General features: G+C 50.5%; 1 protein-coding gene across 1 annotated transcript; it reads left to right on the top strand.

Annotated features, from left to right (window-relative positions):
- Window positions 1-6,184: 6,184 nt before the first annotated feature.
- LOC123035305 (lymphocyte antigen 6E-like) lies at window positions 6,185-14,956 on the top strand. The gene is made up of 3 exons (XM_044453339.1): window positions 6,185-6,330; window positions 12,907-13,026; window positions 14,195-14,956. The coding sequence occupies exons 1-3, from the start codon at window positions 6,279-6,281 to the stop codon at window positions 14,401-14,403; spliced, it is 381 nt and encodes a 126-aa protein (XP_044309274.1). The 5' UTR covers window positions 6,185-6,278; the 3' UTR covers window positions 14,404-14,956.
- Window positions 14,957-18,883: the final 3,927 nt, after the last annotated feature.

The following is an 18,883-nucleotide window of genomic DNA, read 5'->3' as shown; positions in this document are numbered from 1 at the left end:
TGATGTTTCATTTATAACACACCTTTCCTCTTGCAAAAGAAGCAATTCAGTCCAGAAGAATTGCTACTTATGTTAAAAACAACCTGCAGGTGGGGAGTAAAGGTGTATTTACGTCACACGTACAATGGGCATGTTGAAGGTGCAGGAACTGATGCAGAAATAATTTTGCCTTGCTGAATGCAAGCCAGACTTCAGGTTTCTTTTGCCTGTGGGCTGCATTTATTTATGTATCGATTTACTGCATTTTTATACCACCCAAAAGCCAGAAGACTAAGTGCTAGGATGCAGCCGTGTGCATATTCACACACGGGGGAAAAGTGGCTAGAGTACACTGGGAATGGCTGGACCTTTTTCATGTCTAAGCCTGCCTAGAATTTATCCTAATTCTTCTTCCCCACTTCTTAGACTCCAGGGAGGGAATAGCAGGGCAGGGGAACTTGTCCGTCATTATGCATAGCCAGAAGTGTGGCTTCTGTATCGAGAGAGGTGTTACTGCCACTCCTTACGACTCTGGTGTGCCCGCAACTGGAGTACTGTGCTCAGTTTTGGGCCCCTCATTACAAGAGGGATATAGCCAGGTTGGAGTCAGTGCAGCGTAGGGCCACAAGGTTGGTGGCCGGTTTGCAGGGGAAGCCGCATGAGGCGAGATTGAGGGAACTGGGTCTCTTCAGCCTGGAGAAGAGGAGACTCGGAGGGGACCTGTTGGCGACACATAGAGGGTGACACACAGAGATGGGTTGTGGCCTTTTTCCTATATATGAGGGCAGGACGTGTTCCAATGAAGCAAAGCTCAGGGAACCAGGATTCAAGGTGGACGCCAGGAAGCACTTCCTGACAGTCGGGACCCCGAGGGTGTGGAATGGGCTTCCATGGGAGGTGGTGGAGGCCCCATTGGTGCGGGTGTCCAAGGACAGGCTGGACATGCACATGGTTGGCATGTCGTGAGTGGAGCCGGCTGGAGCCGGGGGGTCAGACTAGATGGCCCGGGAGACCCCTTCTGACTCGCTCTGTTTCTATGTTTCTATGCATTTCAGCTTTGGAAAGAAGGAAAGAAAGGCTTGCATCTCCCGGTGTCTCTGAGCCTGCCATTGCGAAGGGGTGTGTGAACTGATTCAGGAACAGGTTGAGGTGTGAACAAATTGTGGCACACAAACACAACTCTGATGCACTGGATGATGTGTGCTTATAGTTCCCGGCAGTGGGTGCCAGAATCCTTTCATCTTTTAAGGTGCTTGAGACTCTTGTCTTTGTTGGAACAGGCCAACAGGTCTGCCCTCCATAAAACATTCTGAGACTGTGTAGTTGGTTGCAAGACCAGAGCTGCCCAACAGTGGCTTTTGGGCCTCCTGTCCCCAGTTTTATGAAGCACCCCCAAATTCTGCTTTGTTATGAAGAGACCTCTACCTGGAGGAAGACGCGGGGGGGGGGGGCTTGGTCCTTGGGGAAGAGAAAATCATTCCGCCATTGGACACGCGGCCCTTGCTGGTCAAAAGAGGAACAGTCTTCTCGCATCCGGCTGTCTTGCCAGCCACTTTGCTTTGGTTACCTTATTTCCTCAGAGTTTAATTACAAAATTCAGATGCCTCAGGACTAAAAGCGTTGCAGGTCCTGCCATGAAATAGGTGCCAATCTTCCTGTTGCAGCAAAATAAAAAGAAAAAGCGATCCAAGAAAAATCGCATAGATACGTAAGTGTAGTGAATGATGGGGCAAACAATCAGGTGTACACTGATGGGATCTGTGGTAGCAGGGGCTGAGCACGGGAGGGGCTGTGGGGTGGGGCGGATGGCTCAGTGAAAACTTTGGCCCAGCTGCTGTGAAGAAGGGAAACACGTCCCTCGGAACGGAGCAGAAAACAGATGTGTCAAAACCTTACTGCCCTGATAAAAGTCTTCGGTGTGGCCACACTTGGAATATTGTGTACGGTTCTGGCCTTAGCCGAAAGAGGACATTATTTGACTGGGAAAAATGCAGCAAGATGATCAGGGCCCTCCGTGAGGAGCAGCTACGGCAGCCTGGACTGTTCAGATGAGGGGAAAATGTGAGGAAGAAGAGGCATGACAGAGGTGCTCAAAATAATGCTTGCTGTGGAGAAAGGGGAAAGGGGGGCACTTGAACCCAAAGGGGTCATCCCACGGAGCTGGCTGGGGGGAGGTTTAGGACAGATCAAAGGAGGGGCTTCTTTGCAGTAAACAGTGGAATTCGCTGGCACAGGAAGTGGTGATGCCTGCTAATCAGGATGGCTCTAAAAAGGAAGTGGGGAGGCTGACAAGGAAGGAGGGGATTGGTGGCCACTAGCCTGGTCACTGCCGGCATGCCCTGGTCACTGAGCAGCTGGGCAGGCAGAGGCCCTGCACCCATCCTGCCGGAGGGGCCCTGTGGACAGCCCATTTGCCCCCGTGTCCACAGAGTGCCGGACCGGATGGACTTGTCCTCCGATGCAGCGGGGCTTTTCCTCTGTGCAATGGAAGGACAGACCCAAGTTTTCTCCGGATGTGCCCGTACGTGGGTTTAGGAAGGAGGTGGTTCTGTGAACCCTGGAAGACGAGACTGTGCTGGCCTGTTGACATTCCTATGAAATGTGACAGAAAGGGAAGATCCCCCCCCCCCCCGGCTCCATTTTCCCTGCTTTGTGCATGGACACCTTTTTTCTGCAGACTAAAGCTTTCCCCACCTCACACCCAGGAGCGCTTGGCTGGCTATGGCCCACGCCAGGACTGAATCCCACGCTGTGGACAACAGGGTCCCGAAAAGCTGCGGGCTTTGTCACCTTTGTTTGAGATAATCCCTCGGGCCCTCTGGCTGACCTGCTCACCTGGACCTGTGATAGACGGAGATACGCAAAATACAATCCGTCAACTTCCTCACGTTAGGAAGGAAACTAGAGGCCATTGTTTTCTTTCTTCTCTGAATTTCTTGCACCGAAAAGTCCATTTCCCAACATCCCTGAGGAATGTTAGGAGAACTTGGTTTTATGGGGATACCCAGATCCTGAGAAGAGAGCTCAAAAGACCAAGCCAGATTCATAGGCGTGCAGAAAAGCTCTCTTCTCTCTTCAGGACAGACCCCTCATTCGTGTGTGTGTGTGCATGTGTGTGTGTGATACACACACACAAATCTCACACTTCTATACTGCTCCAATGCCCACAGACTCTCTGGGCAGTTTACAAATTTTAAAAAACATATAAACAACCACAGTCATATTCAAATAACACAATAAACCCAAGACAATAGCATCAACAACCCAGTGACCATATGCAGATATAAAACATGGCGCTGCAGCAATGATCATAAAACTAGCACTTAACTATTAAACTAGCTAGAAAAGAACAAGGTTTTCACCTGGCACCAAAAGAAAGCAAAGATGGGGAGCATGTTTCAAAACTGTGGTGCCACCACTGAAAAGGCCCGTACTTCTTTTTGAGGTTCCCTGAGAAGACCTCAGTGGATGATCTTAGGAGCATATGGAGCGTTTTCTGCTCCAAGGAGCAATTCCCAACCCTCTTTTGGTCTCTCCTTCTCTCCAGGAGATGGAGCTCAATTGGGCTTCCCAGCATTTCGGGAGTCAGCAGCTTGGGAGGAGTTTTATATTTACTGCTGCTTTCCTTCTAGGAGCCCACACCCCATGCATTCTCTCTCCCCACTTTTTCCTAATATTGGACCCAATTCCAAACTTGCAAACCCTTTGGCTTCAGTGCTGCCTGTCATTCGCCCATGCCCTTCTCTCCACTGTTGTCCCAAATCCCTGCTTTTGCTCTCAGCCTGTCCCAAACTCCCTCGCAGTCCCCCGTGATGCTCTTTCTCCCCAAAGTGACATTCTCTCTCACATGACTGTTGACATTAAATGCCTGCTATCTTTGGTTAATGTTTGGTCCCAGTTCCCTGGACACACGTGTAGCTCTAATATCCTTGATGTGTGATTTTAATTCATGTTAAATTCTTCTGTAATAGAAGAAGAACCTTGCTGAAGTCTTTAACGTTCTCAAACATTGCAGGTAGTCACATTTTCCTAATCACCCAGAGTTCAATGGCCAAAGATCTCTCATGCATGGAAAATACATTTGGATGTCTATGAAAGAACCTACTGCTTACTCAGTTAACAGATTCTGCTCCTAATATTTATGTGTCTGAACACTGCTATCCCAGGATGCCCAGCACATCCCCTCCTAGGTCCACCTAGTACCCTGCTTCCAAGAGAAGTCAGCCTGATTCCTTTGTTCTTGTTCCATGCCAAGAAGAGAACCAGGAGAATGCATGTTTAGATCCACACTGAAGCCACTACATTCAGTTTTGGCAGTTTATTAGCAGGATAAGCAGAAATCCTTCTCTGACAGAGGAAAAAACCAACAACAACAGTGCAGTTGGGTAACCAGTATCCTCAACTGGCTATGAGCTTCCAGAGCATAGACAGAGTTTTTTGTAAGTTGTGGGTCATGTACAAGATTCTGAATGGGTGAGAAGGCAAGGACAATGGGGAATAATACAGAAACATTGAGAAATCAGTATAGAAAGCATAATGACCCATCTAAGGCTTGAGTAACAGATAAAACTATCAGGGGAAATCTAACAGGTTTAAAATGTTGTGGTTTTGCAATCAGAGGTACACAATTCCTTAAGACAAAGCATCAGCTGGCTGGGTATTTTTGCATTGCAAAGGAGGCTGAGAGCATGTGGATCATTAGCATAGAGTGGGGCTGCTTTTCTCTCCTCTGCCCCCAGAGAGGGAACTAGTAAGGAACAAACCCTGCAGATGGGAAAGGAGAGTAAGGGCTCTGCTGCCTTATATTAAAGCATATTCTTTTATTTGAGGATTTGGACTTTCCCAACACCGTCAAGTTGTCTCTGACTAACGGCATCCAGATGACTGCTCTCGGACTGTCCCATCCATGGCTCAGCTCTGGGAACCTCAAGACTGCGGCTTCCTTCATGGAGTCAACTGATCTCTCATGGGTTCTTCCTTTCCTTCTGTCTTCCGCTTTCCCTTGCACTCCTGCCTTCTCCAGCGAGTCTTGCCTTTTCGGGATGCACCTGAAGTACAGCAGCCTCAGTTGGGTAGTCCTGGCTTGATTTGATCCAGGACCCACCTACTTGTCTTCCTGTTAGGCCAGGGCACCATGTTTTGAACGCCCGCCTCCTGCCAGCTTTCTTCACGGTCCGCGCACCGTGACTGGGAATACACGAGCACGGATGGATGATCTTGGCCTTCGTCTCCAGTGACGATCTTTTCTAGGTCTTTCAGTTCTGCTTTCCCAAGTCTCAGCCTTCTTCTAATTTTTCGGCTGCAGCCTCCTTTTGAATTAATGATTGAGCCAAGTTATGCAATACCTTTTGCAGTTTAAACGTCGATGCTGACATTCAAGCTGTGTTATTCTTCCGTAGTCACGAGTTCTGTTATCCTCGCCTTCAGCTGCAGGCTTTTGCACCTCCTTCTTTCTCTTTCATCAGGAATGCCAAGCTGTGTTATTCTTCCGGAGTCACGAGCGAGTTCTGTTATCTTCGCCTTCAGCTGCACCTCCGTGTTTCCCTTTCATCAGAAATGCGGTCACTGCGCTGCTGCTTTCTGCCAGTAGCTCAGGACTGTTGCACCTCTGAGAGGTTCCCCACCACCACCCTAACGAACACCTGGGCCATGATGGACCAAGGTTCTTAGGAGCTTCCCCCAGGTCTGAGCAGCCTAGTCACATTTTCCAGCGGGTCATCAATGAGCGGGCGACTGGGCACAGCAGAGGCTGCTGCAGACCTGCACCTTTGGATGGAGAAGGCCCCAGATCTGAACCCTGGCCTGGCCGGCAGGCAAGATCCTGGCACAAAACGCTGCCGCGCGGAGCGTGGCTGCCGGTCTGTGAGGGCAGTGCTGGGCGAGATGCACGCAGGAAGTGCTGGCAGGCACTGCCCAGGCAGCGTTGGATGCCGGGCTGAACGCGGGGCGAGCCGGCCAGTCCCACGTCGGGCTTAACCGCGGACGGGGAGAGGCTCCGCACCCGCCCCCGCCCCCGGCGCCCCGCGCAGGCCACTGGGCCGCGGCTGCCGGTCCGTGCCCGCGGCGCTGGGCTCCGGGGGCGGGGCGTCCCCGGGGGTCCGAGGAGCCTCCCGCGCACGCTTTCCCCGCCCAGAAGGGGGGCCGCCGAGCGGGGGCCGGGGGCCGGCGGCGGGCGGCGATTCGAGGAGAGCGGCACGTGGGCAGGCCGCGGGGCGGGGGCGGCCGCGGAGGCGCCCCTTTTCTGCTCGCGCGGCCCGCCGAGTCCCGGGAGGAGGAAGAGGAGAGCCGCCGCTGCCGGGATGAAGGCGTCGCTCGCGATTGTGCTGGCCTCCTGCCTCTGCGTGCAGAGAGGTGAGGCCCCCCCGGCCCCCCGCAGCAGACCTCCACCCCGCCCCCCGCGCTCCAGCCGCCCGCCCCTCCGGCCCCCCTCGCCTCTCCCCAGAAGGGGTCTTCCAGCGGGCCCCCCGCGGGGCGAGCGTCGCGCCCCCCCCTCCTGGGTTGCAGGCGGAGGCGGCTTTGCGGGGTGGGGGATGCTGGGAGTCCAAGTCGCGCGCATCTGGAGGGCGCCGGGTTGGGGAAGGCCGCGCCCGCGGCTTGGCCGGGCTGTGGGAACGGGCAGCGCCTCGTGTCGGACGTGCAGCGCCTGGCACGCTTTCCGAGGAAAGGAAAGGAAGCGCGCCCGGGAGACACATTGGGCTTGCTTCTGGGCACGGGTGTGCAGGCAGGTTGTAAGGAAGGACGTCCCGGGGCGCAGGGAGAGCCCGAGGACAGGCCCGTCCCCACAGAGCGGGCGACCCTCTTGGCTGAACTCCGTAGGAGAGCACTTTGCGCATGTTCAGAGGTATCTTTGTTCTCGGGAGTTTGTTAGATCCAGGGACATGGCGGGGGCTGTTGCTGAAGATGGTCACGGGAAGAGCCTTGGCGCAAATTGCCTCCTGCGGACTAGGGGCACGCGGACTTGTGGGTGTCAGTTTTGCACGAAAATGGGACAACCCTTGGGATATGTAAGATTTGCGCTTTCAAAACAGAAGGAACCCGGGCAGCTGCCGAGCACTATGGATAGCTTCTCCTGCTTAATGTATGCGTCCATTATTCCAGTTTGTGACCATTAAGAATCGGCTTGTGTCCCTAGGTTGCAAAGCCATGCTCACAAACCCCGAACCTTTAAACCAGTGCGTGGAATCTATTGCAACTGGATAAGCCATGCAACCATAAGCCAGACATATACCTGGAAAAAATCAAAGATTAAAAACTGAATTTCTGATTTAAATTATTTTTAAATAAAATGCTTTTTGAGGAAAAAAATCTATTTAAAGATAGTTTTCTGTTTAAGATACATGATAGTCTAAAGTTATTCACCATGAAATAAAGATTCTTTTTTGATGATGCAGCATGGGGCTGTATATTCATGCAATGTTTAATTTTTTTTGGTAAATGAATTCCATCAATCCATTCACAAAGTCATGGTTTTCCAGAGGTTTCTGGGGAATTTTTCCATCGAGAACATAATATCACAGATGCTTGGTTTTGCAGTTCTTGAATTGTGTCTGCACAGCTCACACATCTTGTCTTCACAACAGAAATATAGAGAGGACAGTATTTTAAGTTTTTCATGCATAGACTGGCCTGATAGCCTAAGTTGTTTTAAAACGATACTTTGTTTAACCACATCAGTTAACAAACATGGATGTTTAAACAAATACAAAAATACATATAATGTTATTGTTTTAGTTAAATAAACCTATTTAAATTGTTCCTGTTAAAGTAATGATTATTTTTCTCCTTCCGTTAAAGTACAGCAGAAAAGTTGTCCAAATATGAATGATTAACCTATAGAACTGGACTCTGTCTGATGCCTAATTCTTGTAGGAAACTCTGGATTTTACGTATGGACAAGTTTGTAGCACTTTGCACTGGCATGGGAATGGGCCCAGGAAACACCCTATTCTGTCTTGTGATCTGGTCTTCCTGGGAGGAACAAAGAACTAACCCTAATCCTAACCCTAAAACAGCAGGAATGAAAAGAAGTGGATTTCTAGAAGGGCAAATGGGCATCAGTTACGTACAGTTTGCTGAAGGGTGGGGGTCCCGAAGGCAGTTTGCTAGAGACAGTGAGAATAAAGCAGAAGGGTTGAATGGGATTAAGACAACACAATAGGAAAAGAAAGATCTTCAGGACAGGCCCCATTAGCATTCCGAAGGCGGATGTGGGAAGCCAGACTTGCAACATGGATTCCTGGCCGGATCAGGAATCCTGTCCCAAGCCTAGAGCTGTTCTTAAAGTGTCAGGCTTGTAGCAGCCATATTATGGGTTTGCTCATGTGGGCCTGACAGTAGCCAGCAAGGCTAGTGGCCTTGTAGCCCCTTCCCCCTCCATGAATGGTTAGATTCCCTTTCGAAGCCACCCAGCTTGGCATCTATCACTACTTCTGGTGGCAGAGAATTCCACCCCAGTGAAGACACCGTTTTTATCTGTCCTGAATTGCCCACCAATCAGCTTAATGGGGTAATCCTGAGTTCAAGTATTATGGGATAGGAAGAAAATGGCCTCCCTCTTTACTGCTGGTAGGGAAACCATCTATCCTCTCTCCCCTTACTCAGCTCTTTTCTAAGCTTAACAATTCCTTTATAGCCTGGAATTTTATCTTGGCTTAATTAAGACTTCTTGACTTTGGTTTGTATGAATCATCTACTCTTTTGGGGTAGCTATTCCTGCCATGGATTGAAGGGCAGGAGAGAAATACCTTAAAATAAATGTGCTTTCCATGGGTGGAGATGCAGATAACATGGCAAGAAGGCTGTTAGAATCACAGTGTCATTTTTTAAAGTCCCAGATTAGCATCCTGCCAGTGAAACTTGGCAGAGTTCCCAAGACCATTTCTGGCTTTCTTGGGGATGTTTACGTTTGGAATGCGGGTGGGAGAAGATGTTCCTCATGGAGAACACCTTTGCTTCAGGAAGATCTTTTGGGAGGAAATAGGAGCACAAGAGAAAATTAACCTAGAAAGTAAACTGGGAGAGATGGCTGAAAAACTCCAGAAGAGCTAAAGTCAGCTGGTTTGGCACATCTGAGCTGCATTATGCTTAGGGCTGGGGGTGACGTTGCCTGTTATTTAGGTATTTCCTCGTTTGAGTCTGGTGGCTTCGCACAAGCCTGCAGATTTTAACAATTCAAATATAGGACACATCAAAACCCAAGCAACTTTGCATTCACACCTGGCACATCCATCTGGTTTGGTCTAAATTTGGATGCCTAGTGTCATATTTTTCCCTATTAACTCTGGATAAACTTTATTCCAATGAATATCGGCATGAAGGAATCGAACTGTTCAGGCGTTTTGGTGTGTGAGCTTTTTTGTTAACAAAAGGTTGATTTCAGCCCTGAGATGATTCTTACCAGGAAGTTCAAACATTCCTCCCTGAAATGCGAAAGGCAAGAAACGAAACCTAATTATTTGGGGAAACAGAAACTTGGCAGGACTGCCCCACTTTTGCTCAGTGCTTAGAAGAGTGACTTATGATAAATACAACAAGCAAGACCAGGCATGATTATGAAATGTGGAAAATGGCAGAGGGTGGAAAGAGCTGGGCATTTGAGAGCTTCTCGCTAAGTGCCAGTGATGACATGAATGCTTTCAGAACACACAATGCTTTTTGTGATACAGAAATACTTCCTTCTTGCACCTTCATTTTTCAGTTGTGTTTTACAATCTGGGGGGAGTGTTCACTTTTTTAACAATACTAAGAGGGGGAGCTAGCGATCAGGATGGATTTGATTTAAATCGCTACTCAGGAAGACTAGATTTAAATAACAATTTTCTGCATCATTTGCATGCATGCCTGCCTTGCCTGTAGGAAGAGAAACGTCTTTAAAATACTCCCAAACTGGGCTTCTTCTGCATTACCAGTTTTCTCCTCCAGTGAAAGACTAATATGATAAACCTCCGGCTGTGCACAAAAGATCCAAAGACTTGTGGCATATTCTGCACGGAAGGTTTCACTTTCATTTTTACTGCCTGCCTCTCCCTCCTCGCACTTTGCTTCTTGTGCGGCTCCGTTCCACTTCCAGCCACCCTCTTCTATTCTCTGAAGTTTTTCAGACTTGGCACTTAAGGGGCGAGGGGTTGTTATTCTGTGCACTGGTTCTGCTCCTTGGCCTTCGAAGGCTGGAGGTACCGGGAACAAAGTCCTTCTTTTCAGACCAGCAAGGCAGCTTCTGTCCTGGGTGTGTGTGGAAGGGCAGGGTCCTCAGGGCACCTGAGTCGGGCGGGTAGCCCTTGTCTGAAGATCGTTCTCACTCACAGGTAGGGCTTCTCTCCAAAAGGCAAGCGCAGGTACCTTCAGGGGGCACCCGGCCACCTCGCCCACATGTGTACGTATGTAAAAATATCTCCTGGAGTTTTGGGATTGCTTCCTGAAAGGTCCCATAGCAGGATGGGCCATTCCATCCTGGTAAAGCCATCCTTTCCTCCAGTTTTGCTCTCCTGAGGAAAGAAAGCTTGCCAGCAGAGCCAAAATGCCAGTTAAAAGTGTTGCAAATTCAATTTATATCAGAGTTTACTTCCCAGTAATCTCTGTGCTTGTGTAACTTGACCGTGTGTCCAGATAACATGGTTGATAACTGTATTTCTTCTCCAGTGAGAACAAGATCTTGTCTTTTGGTTCCAATGCTGATGGTCCAGGGGGTGGGGAGACACCCTCTGTCTAAAAAATTGGGCAGTAGATTGATTCTTCATCAGACCTCCAAAAGAGAGGAGAGGTGGGGTCCACTGATCCACACTCTCCTCTCTTACATTTATACAAATTCCCTGTTGTCTGAACTCAGAACTTCTGGCTGGGTCAAAAAATAGCAAATATGCCTCTTTCCTGCCTTAGTTATGTTATTAGTCGCGAAGTCGTGTCTGCCCCATCGCGACCCCCTGGACAACATTCCTCCAGGCCTTCCTGTCTTCCACCATCCCCTGGAGTCCACCTAAGCTCATGCCAACTGCTTCAGTGACTCCATCCAGCCACCTCATCCTCTGCCGTCCCCTTCTTCTTTTCCCGTCAATTGTTCCCAGCATCAGGCTTTTCTCCAGGGAGTACTCCCTTCTCATTAGGTGGCCAAAGTATTTGAGTTTCATCTTCAGGACCTGGCCTTCTAAAGAGAAGTCACAGTTGATCTCCTCTAGGACTGACCGGTTTGATTGCCTTGTGGTTCAAGGGACTCGCAGGAATCTCCACTAGCACCACAATTCAAAGGCCTCAATCCTTCGGCGCTCAGCCTTCCTTATGGTCCAGCTTTCACAGCCATACATTGCAACTGGGAAAACCACAGACTTGCCCATACGCACTTTTGTTGGCAGGGTGATGTCTCTGCTTTTTAGTATGCAGTCTAGACTTGCCATAGCTCTCCTCCCCAGGAGCAAGTGTCTTTTCATTTCTTGGCTGCAGCCCCCGTGTGTGGTGATCTTGGAGCCCAGGAAAATAAAATCTGTCACTACCTCCATTTCTTCCCCATCTATTTGCCAGGAAGCAAGAGGACCGGATGCCATGATCTTAGTTTTCTTAATGTTGAGTTTCAAGCCAACTTTTGCGCTCTCCTCCTTCACCCACATCAAGAAGCTCTTTAGTTCCTCTTCACTTTCTGCCATGGGAGTGGTATCATCTGCATATGTGAGGATGTTGATATTTCTCCGGGCAATCTTAATTCCAGCTGGTGATTCATCCAGCCCCACCTTTGTCATGATGTGCTCTGCATATAAGTTAAATAGGCAGGGTGACAGTATACAGCCTTGCCGATCTCCTTTCTCAATTTTGAACCAATCAGTGGTTCCGTGTCCAGTTCTCCCTGTTGCTTCTTGACCCGCATATAGGTTTCTCAAGAGACAAATAAGATGGTCTGGTACTCCCATCTCTTTAAGAACTTGCCACAATTTGTTGTGATCCACACAATCAAAGGCTTTAGCATAGTCAATGAAGCAGAAGTAGATGTTTTTCTGGCACTCCCTAGCTTTCTCCATGATTCAGTGTATGTTGGCAATTCGATCTCTGGTTCCTCTGCCTCTTCGAAACCCTGCCTGTACTTCTGGTAGTTCTTGGTCCACATCCTGCTGGAGCCTGGCTTGTAGGATTTTGAGCATCACTTTGCTAGCATGTGGAATGAGTGCAATGGTGCGGTAGTTTGAACATTCTTTGGCCTTGCCCTTCTTTGGGATGGGAACGCAAACTGACCTTTTCCAATCCTGTGGCCACTGCTGAGTTTTCCAAATTTGCTGGCATATTGAGTGTAGCACTTTTACAGCATCATTTTTTAAGATTTTAAATAGCTCAGCTGGAATACTGTCTTAGTACTTGCATGGAAATCTTTTCACCTTGCAGTGGATCTCTCTGAAAAGATTCACCTGCCAAATATTGTTGAATCCCAGCAACGGTGTGTTTGTGTGTTTGAAGGATTAATTTTATTAGAGCAACTACAAATAACTAAATGGTAAAAGGTATGAAACTTAGAAATGCAACTGATTTTAACCTTACAATGTTTGGTAAAGTGAAGGACTCACTGGGCTGCTCTTTTTAGTGTTATATCCGGAAATATCAGGATATTGTAACTGAAATGTGTTTCAGAATGATAGCCTCACACGACGTCTTTTTGGCTCCAGATAGGAGAAGCATCTCTCCGTGTGGCGGGCCAGATGCTTCGCTTCTCTAATCTTTGCACAAACTGGAAGTGGGTGGGGGGATAGGTGGGTTTCGGTGGGCGGGCAGTGAACTGGGGGTGCCTGTTACAGCGACTGGGATGTGTTGGAGTTGTGTCCTCTACGCAGACAGTCACCTTGTGATCTCCCGTTCGAACCACGCTTGACCGCAGGTTGCGTGGTGCAGAACGAAGCCGGGGAAAGCGTCCCGCGTGTATCTGATCGGGGGGCCGGCATTCAAACTGTCTTGCAGCTTTCTCGCTGGTGTGCTGGTCCTGCGAAGGAGCGGAGTCCAACTGGGGCTGCTGGAGGTGGCAGATATGTTCAAACTCTGACAACTATTGTGCCACAACGTATATTGGAGCATCGCTTGGTAGGTGTATTTTCCATGGCGGCTTTTCTGTGGCATCACTGCCTGGATCGCTTGGCAAGACCAAATCACCCCTTTGCCTTGTCCAGCGTTCTGAGAGCGGATTCCTCCAGGATTATGGCCCAGACGCGGAGGTCTCTTTGGTCCCATTTCTCCTTGCCCCCTAATGGGGGCTTTGACCCCAGACCCCCTTCCCTACCTGGGAGGAACCCCCGCAGACTGGGGCGGGGGAGACACTTTTAGGACTGCGGAGGGAGAGAATTTTGCTCTGGCAGGCGTTTGACCTGCCGGACGGAGTTTTCCTGGCTTGCCCACTTTTTTTTTCATTGACTGGAAATGTTCCTACAGTTTGTGTTGTGCCACTGATTTTTGTAGTTGCTGTAATTTTTAATTTTTTCATAAGCCATCCTGAGTGTTGGGTTTATAGATAAATAAACCCTGCAATTATTTAACTAGCTAATGAAAATTGGTTTTGTCCCTGTCCCTTACAGGGGCAGGCAACTAGTGGCCCTCAATATGTTTGGGCCTGCAACTCCCATTATCTGTCACTACTGGCTGGGGCTGATGGGAGTTGTAGTCCTAACTATCTGGAGGACTGCGGGCTGCCAATCTGGGATGTAAATAGAAAAACATGGGAATGGGCACTGTCAGGGTGTTCAGTTTGGTTGTGGGGTGTGCAGTATTCTAGTCTTGTGTGTCAGAAAAACACGGGCTTCACATCATGGCATTTCTCCCCCAACACAGCACGCTCCAGATGTGTTGGGCTACCATTCCCAGTATCCCCAGCCATTGGCTGTGCTCTGTGGTGATGGGAGTCATATGCCCTCTGTCTGGAAGGTTCTGGGTTGGAGAAGGTTGGTCTTGAGATAGATGGATAGGAGAGCATGGAGGAGAAACACCGCAGGGAGAATGACGAAAGGGAAGGGGGAAACATCGAGGCTTTGCTCTGCAGCAGTGGCCTACCTTACAGGGGTGTTGCAACCAGCAGTGTGGGGGGAAATAGCAGGCCGAGAGCCAGGGACCTCCTTGCAACCATGTGGCCGAAAGAGGTTTGGACTGGGGGCTTCGCTGCACCAACTGGTGGGAAGGGAGGCATTCCGGGCACTGGAAAACGGCCAGTGCGTTTGCTGAATTCCAAAAACCCATTTCCTCCTCCTCTCCTCCCTGCCAGGTGGGTATTCCAAGCAGTCCATCAGCAAAGGCTGCGTCCCCATCTGTCCGGCGTCAGGAGTCAACATTGGCATCATGGCGGCGTCTGTAAATTGCTGCTCCTCCTTCTTATGCAACATCAGCGGGGCTTCCAGCGTCAAAAGTAACCAACTGGTCTTGGCTGCCGGGATGCTGGCCAGCCTCCTGTATCTCTTTGGGCCCAGGCTGTGATCCTGCAAGCGCCGCACGCAAATGAGTTGGAGCCTGGACCTGCATCACAGCCCCAAACACTGCAGAATTCCTATACTAATAATGGCATTTTACATGATTGCAGTTAACCACAGCCTGGCACTTGACCAAACATTGTAGACAGGAAGATGATTGGGGAAGGGGTGGGGCGGGGCAGGGGGAGATTTTGCTTAGCCACTCCACTTTTTGAGGCTGCAGAAGTTGTGCACCTCCCCATGAAATATCCCACAGGTCACCGAAACAGTCTTGTGCCAAAGGAAGTCAAAACTCTCCTGGACGAAAACATTCCTAATCCCCTGGGAGGGCTTTAAATCATTCTAGGGGCCTTAACATTTTGCTTGCTCAATGGATCACCAGGAGGGACGCGAGGGAAAACAACACCCCATGAGATGGTTTCTTTTCTGTAAAGCTTTGCTAAAACCCCACTTTTTTGCCTGTTACGTTGACCTAAAACAGTATATCCACTTTGGACAATGTTCAGAAGCTTGTTTCCTGTGCTTTCTGAACTTGAATAAATATGTTTTGATTCTTACCATATCAGTTCCTAATTTTTTGTTGCCGTTTTGCGGAATGTGCCTGTCATCGGCTGGGCGAGTGTGGCGGGAGATGAGAGAGGGACATCAAGATCAGGACATCGGGATCTAAGAGTAGACAAAGTCCAAAGTCTAATGGCAAGTCCAAATGGTCACAGAGCAGGCTGACGTAAGGAGCTGGGAGTGCGTACGAGGGCAAGACATGGACATGGTCATAGGCAGGCTAAGTCCTGAGAACCAGGAAGACAAAGGGGGGCAGGTACCCTGGGGCAGGAAAGCAGCGGAATTCGGGAGCAGTGAAGGTGAGAGACAGGCAAGGCAAGGCAGGGCAGGATATGCAGCAAAGGGTCAGGCGGGATGCAGGAAAACCTGCATCACTAAGGCAACAAGGCAGGAGCTGAACTACAGCTTGCAGGAAAACCTGCATCACTAAGGCAACAAGGCAGGAGCTGAACTACAGCTTGCAGGAAAACCTGCATCACTAAGGCAACAAGGCAGGACAGGACAGGAAGGAGTTTGGGCAGGCTGCAGACCAGAGCTCTCAAGAGGACTTGCGTTGCTAAGGCAGTACAGGAAGTCGGGGCACGGCAAGGTGGGGCATAGCAAGAGCCAGGTGGTGCCAGAGTCAGGCAAGGTGTGCAAGGGAACCACAGCTAGCTGGACGACCTGCATTGCTGAGGTGAGAGCAGGGCGGGGTGCATGAGAGGGGCCACTGCTGGATCGGACCAAAGATCCATCAAGTCAGACACATGGCACGCACGATGGCAAACTGTGGGGTCCCTCCAGCACGATGGGGGCAAGACCTGCCCCAGCTCCTCAGCAAGTGGGGTTTACAGGCAGGCCACCTCTGGTGTTGGAGGCAACCTGTAGCCAGCAAGGCTAGTAGCCACCAATAGCCTCCTCTCATGAATCGACCCGGTCCCTTTTTAAAGCCGTCCAGACTGGTGGCCTTCACCACCCTGTCCTGAACTCCCCCCGCCCCCATCTCCTTCATGGGACGACTCTTTGGGCTCGAGGGTCATGGGAGAGGGAGAGCAATCTTAATGAGGTCTCCCTCGCCACTTACTCCACATGACGCATTATTTTGCACACTTCTGTCACGTCTCTCCTTGCTCCTTTCTAAGCTGAACAGTCCCAGTCGCCGTGTCCGCTTCTCGTGGGGGTTGCTCCACCTCCCGGGTCATTTTTGTTCCCCCGGTCTGTACTTTTTACGACTCCCAAACATCCTTTTTTCAGGATGGGCGACCAGAACAGAGCACAACGTTCCGAGTGCAGCCTCACCAAAGATTTGCATAAGGGTTGTACGCAGCGGTGCTTGCCGGTCCATTCCTCATGACGCCTGATGCGGAGTTTGCCTTCTTCCCAGCAGCTGCGCAACGTTTTCACTGCGCCGTCCACCCCCCGCCCCAAGATCCCTCTCTTGCTGGGTTACTGCTGGAGACCGGACCTGGGTCAGGCGGGGTCCAGGGACTGCAGCCGGCCGGAGGAGTCGCGCTGCAGAGGTCCGTTCTGGAGGGCAGAGGTTGCTCTTATGGAGCTCTCCTCCAGGGCTCCCAGCCGGCACCCTCAGGAGGCCAAGAGCTCCAGCAGGGAGCAGTTCTGGTTCTGGTCACCAGAGGGAGCCGCAGAGCAGCCGGGATGCTGGCAGTGCCCACGTGTCCGAGGGTCTTAACAGCAGCAAAGTCCTTCCATGGCGGACTGTGAGGCAGCCTCGACGCGGCCTGGACTGCTCCGTGCTTGGCTTCGGTGTACCCTTAGGCCGGGCCCTGGCACAAGGGCACATCAAAAGCATCTGGGAGGAGCCAAAAGTAAGGCAAACACAGTTATTGGCATCTATTACTGACCGCCCAGTCAAAAAGAGGACAAGGAGGCAACCCTTGAAAAGCAACTTGCCGGCATTTCCAAGAATGATGTAGCCGTCATGGGGGACTTCAGTTTCCCTGATAAATGCTGGGAGACCATTTCTGCCAAGCATGGCCCCTCCAAGAGATTCCTGACGGGTGTTGCTGACAGCTTTCTCCAGCGGAAAGCAGAGGAAGGAAGAAGAGGACCGGCTGTCCTCAATTTAATGCTTACTGACAGGGATGGCCTGGTGGACGAAATAGCAGCCGTGGGAACTCTGGGGGAAAGTGACCGCGCGATACTTGGATTCTTAATTATGGGGGAGACAAAGGGTTAATGGTACCTAACACACATCCTGGACTTCAGGAAAGCCAACTTCAACGAACCCAGAACAATGATAAGCGAAGTGCCATGGCAGCTCACGCTCAAGGGAAAAGGAGTCCAGGAGGGGTGGGAAATCGTGAAAACAAAGATCCTCCAAGCACCGCTACAAAGGATTCCTGCAGGAAAGGAGTGGGGAAGACAGCAGAGGCAGCCCACTTGAGTTACGTGACAGCCTGAAAGGGAAAAAAGAACGTGTGCGGGAAGCGGAATCAGGGCCAAGCCCCAGAGGAAGAGTTGGGGCGGCATCAGGAAGGCTAAAGCAAGAAAGGAGCAGAGGATAGCAAGTGATGCTAAGAGCAGCACGGAAGCCTTCAGATACGTCCACATCAGAAGACATGAGAAAGGCGAGGGTGTCCAGCTCCTTAAGGCGGGTGGCAGAGTGAGAACAGACCGCAAAGGCATGGCGGAGGTGCTCAGTTCCTACTTCGCCTCAGTCTTCTCCCAGATGAGGGAGATAAGAAAACCTACAACCAGGAAGAGGCACAAGCTGGAAGTGGCAGGATCGGTAGACAAACGGTGAAGGAATTCCTTGACAGAATAAGCATGCTCAGCTCTCCAGGGCCTGATGAACTCCATCCCAGAGTTATAAAAGAGCCAGTGGAGGAACTCTCAGAACCACCGGCTATTCTCTTTAATAAATCTTGGAAAATAGGAGAAGTCCCAGACGACTGGAGAAGGGCACATGTCCCCATATTCAAAAAAAAAGACAAGAAAAAAAAAGGGGGGTGGGTGATAAACCTGAGAACTACGGATGTTAGTCCGACATCAATCCCTCGAAAAAATTTGTAGCAAATTATTAAAAAACCAGTCTGCAAGCACCTTGAAGAAAAGGCGGTGATTAATAGAAGCCGACATGGATTTATCAAAAATAAATCCTCTCAGACTAATTTAATCTCATTTTTTGACCGTGTCACCTCCTGGATGGACAGCGAGAACACAGTGCACGCAATCCACCTTGACTTTAGCAACGCTTTTGACAGAGGGCTGCGCGACATTCTAATCAGCAAAAAAAGTGGATAGAAAAGCTATTAGGTGGATCCCAAATTGGCTGCTAAATTGGGCGCAAAGAGAGCAGTGCGTTGTGAGTGGCTGGCTGTCGAACTCTTTCGAAAGCAAGTGAAGAGCTGTCCTCCTCGTAGGTAAACCTGGAGCTTGCACATCATTCCCTTGGAATCTCAGAGGACTCTCTCGGCCCACTGCGGGGGGCTACTGAAGGGCCATGCGCCCCCTTGCCCAAAACCAGCTTGGCTAATGGGCTGCAAAGCATGCCCTCCCGCCACCCCCACCTCCCGGTTAATGGGATTCCCCAGTTGGAATCCATTCCGCCTTCTGATTCCGGCAGAACAATAGCCGGCAAGTTCCGTTCTGGGGTGGCCGGCAGGCCATGTGGCCAGCGGAAGGAGTGGCGTGTTTCCGGGACAGCGCTTTTAGGACGAGACCTGCCCTAGAAAGCAGGTGAGAGCACCGGCGAGGTGGGAGGTGGAATCCAAGGGGGGTTTCTTAGCCAGGGGGCTAAGAAAGCGCCACAAAGGTGATTAAAGTCCCAGCAGGCCTTGTGGCTAAGGGCTGGGCGAGTTCAAAGGGTCTGGGGGCAATTTCCTTCCCTGGGGTGCACAGGTCTTGCAACTGGAACCCAGCAGGGGCGAAAACGGCGCCTTTCTGCTTTAGAGCAAGATGCGTAGGGTGCATGGCCTTGCAGGGGC

The sequence above is a fragment of the Varanus komodoensis genome, unplaced genomic scaffold, assembly GCF_004798865.1.
Source record: "Varanus komodoensis strain SLA01 unplaced genomic scaffold, ASM479886v1 scaffold78, whole genome shotgun sequence".
NCBI lineage: Eukaryota > Metazoa > Chordata > Lepidosauria > Squamata > Varanidae > Varanus > Varanus komodoensis.
The sequence above is the reverse complement of the archived record's forward strand: the minus strand, read 5'-3'. Positions and strand labels throughout refer to the sequence as shown.

Bases quoted from the DNA above. Each gene is read 5' to 3' on its own strand.
- LOC123035305 (XM_044453339.1), top strand. From the start codon at position 6,279: ATGAAGGCGTCGCTCGCGATTGTGCTGGCCTCCTGCCTCTGCGTGCAG. The intron at 6,331-12,906 runs GTGAGGCCCCCC...ACTGTCTTGCAG, and splicing joins CTGCCTCTGCGTGCAGAGAG to CTTTCTCGCTGGTGTGCTGG. The intron at 13,027-14,194 runs GTAGGTGTATTT...CCTCCCTGCCAG, and splicing joins GTATATTGGAGCATCGCTTG to GTGGGTATTCCAAGCAGTCC.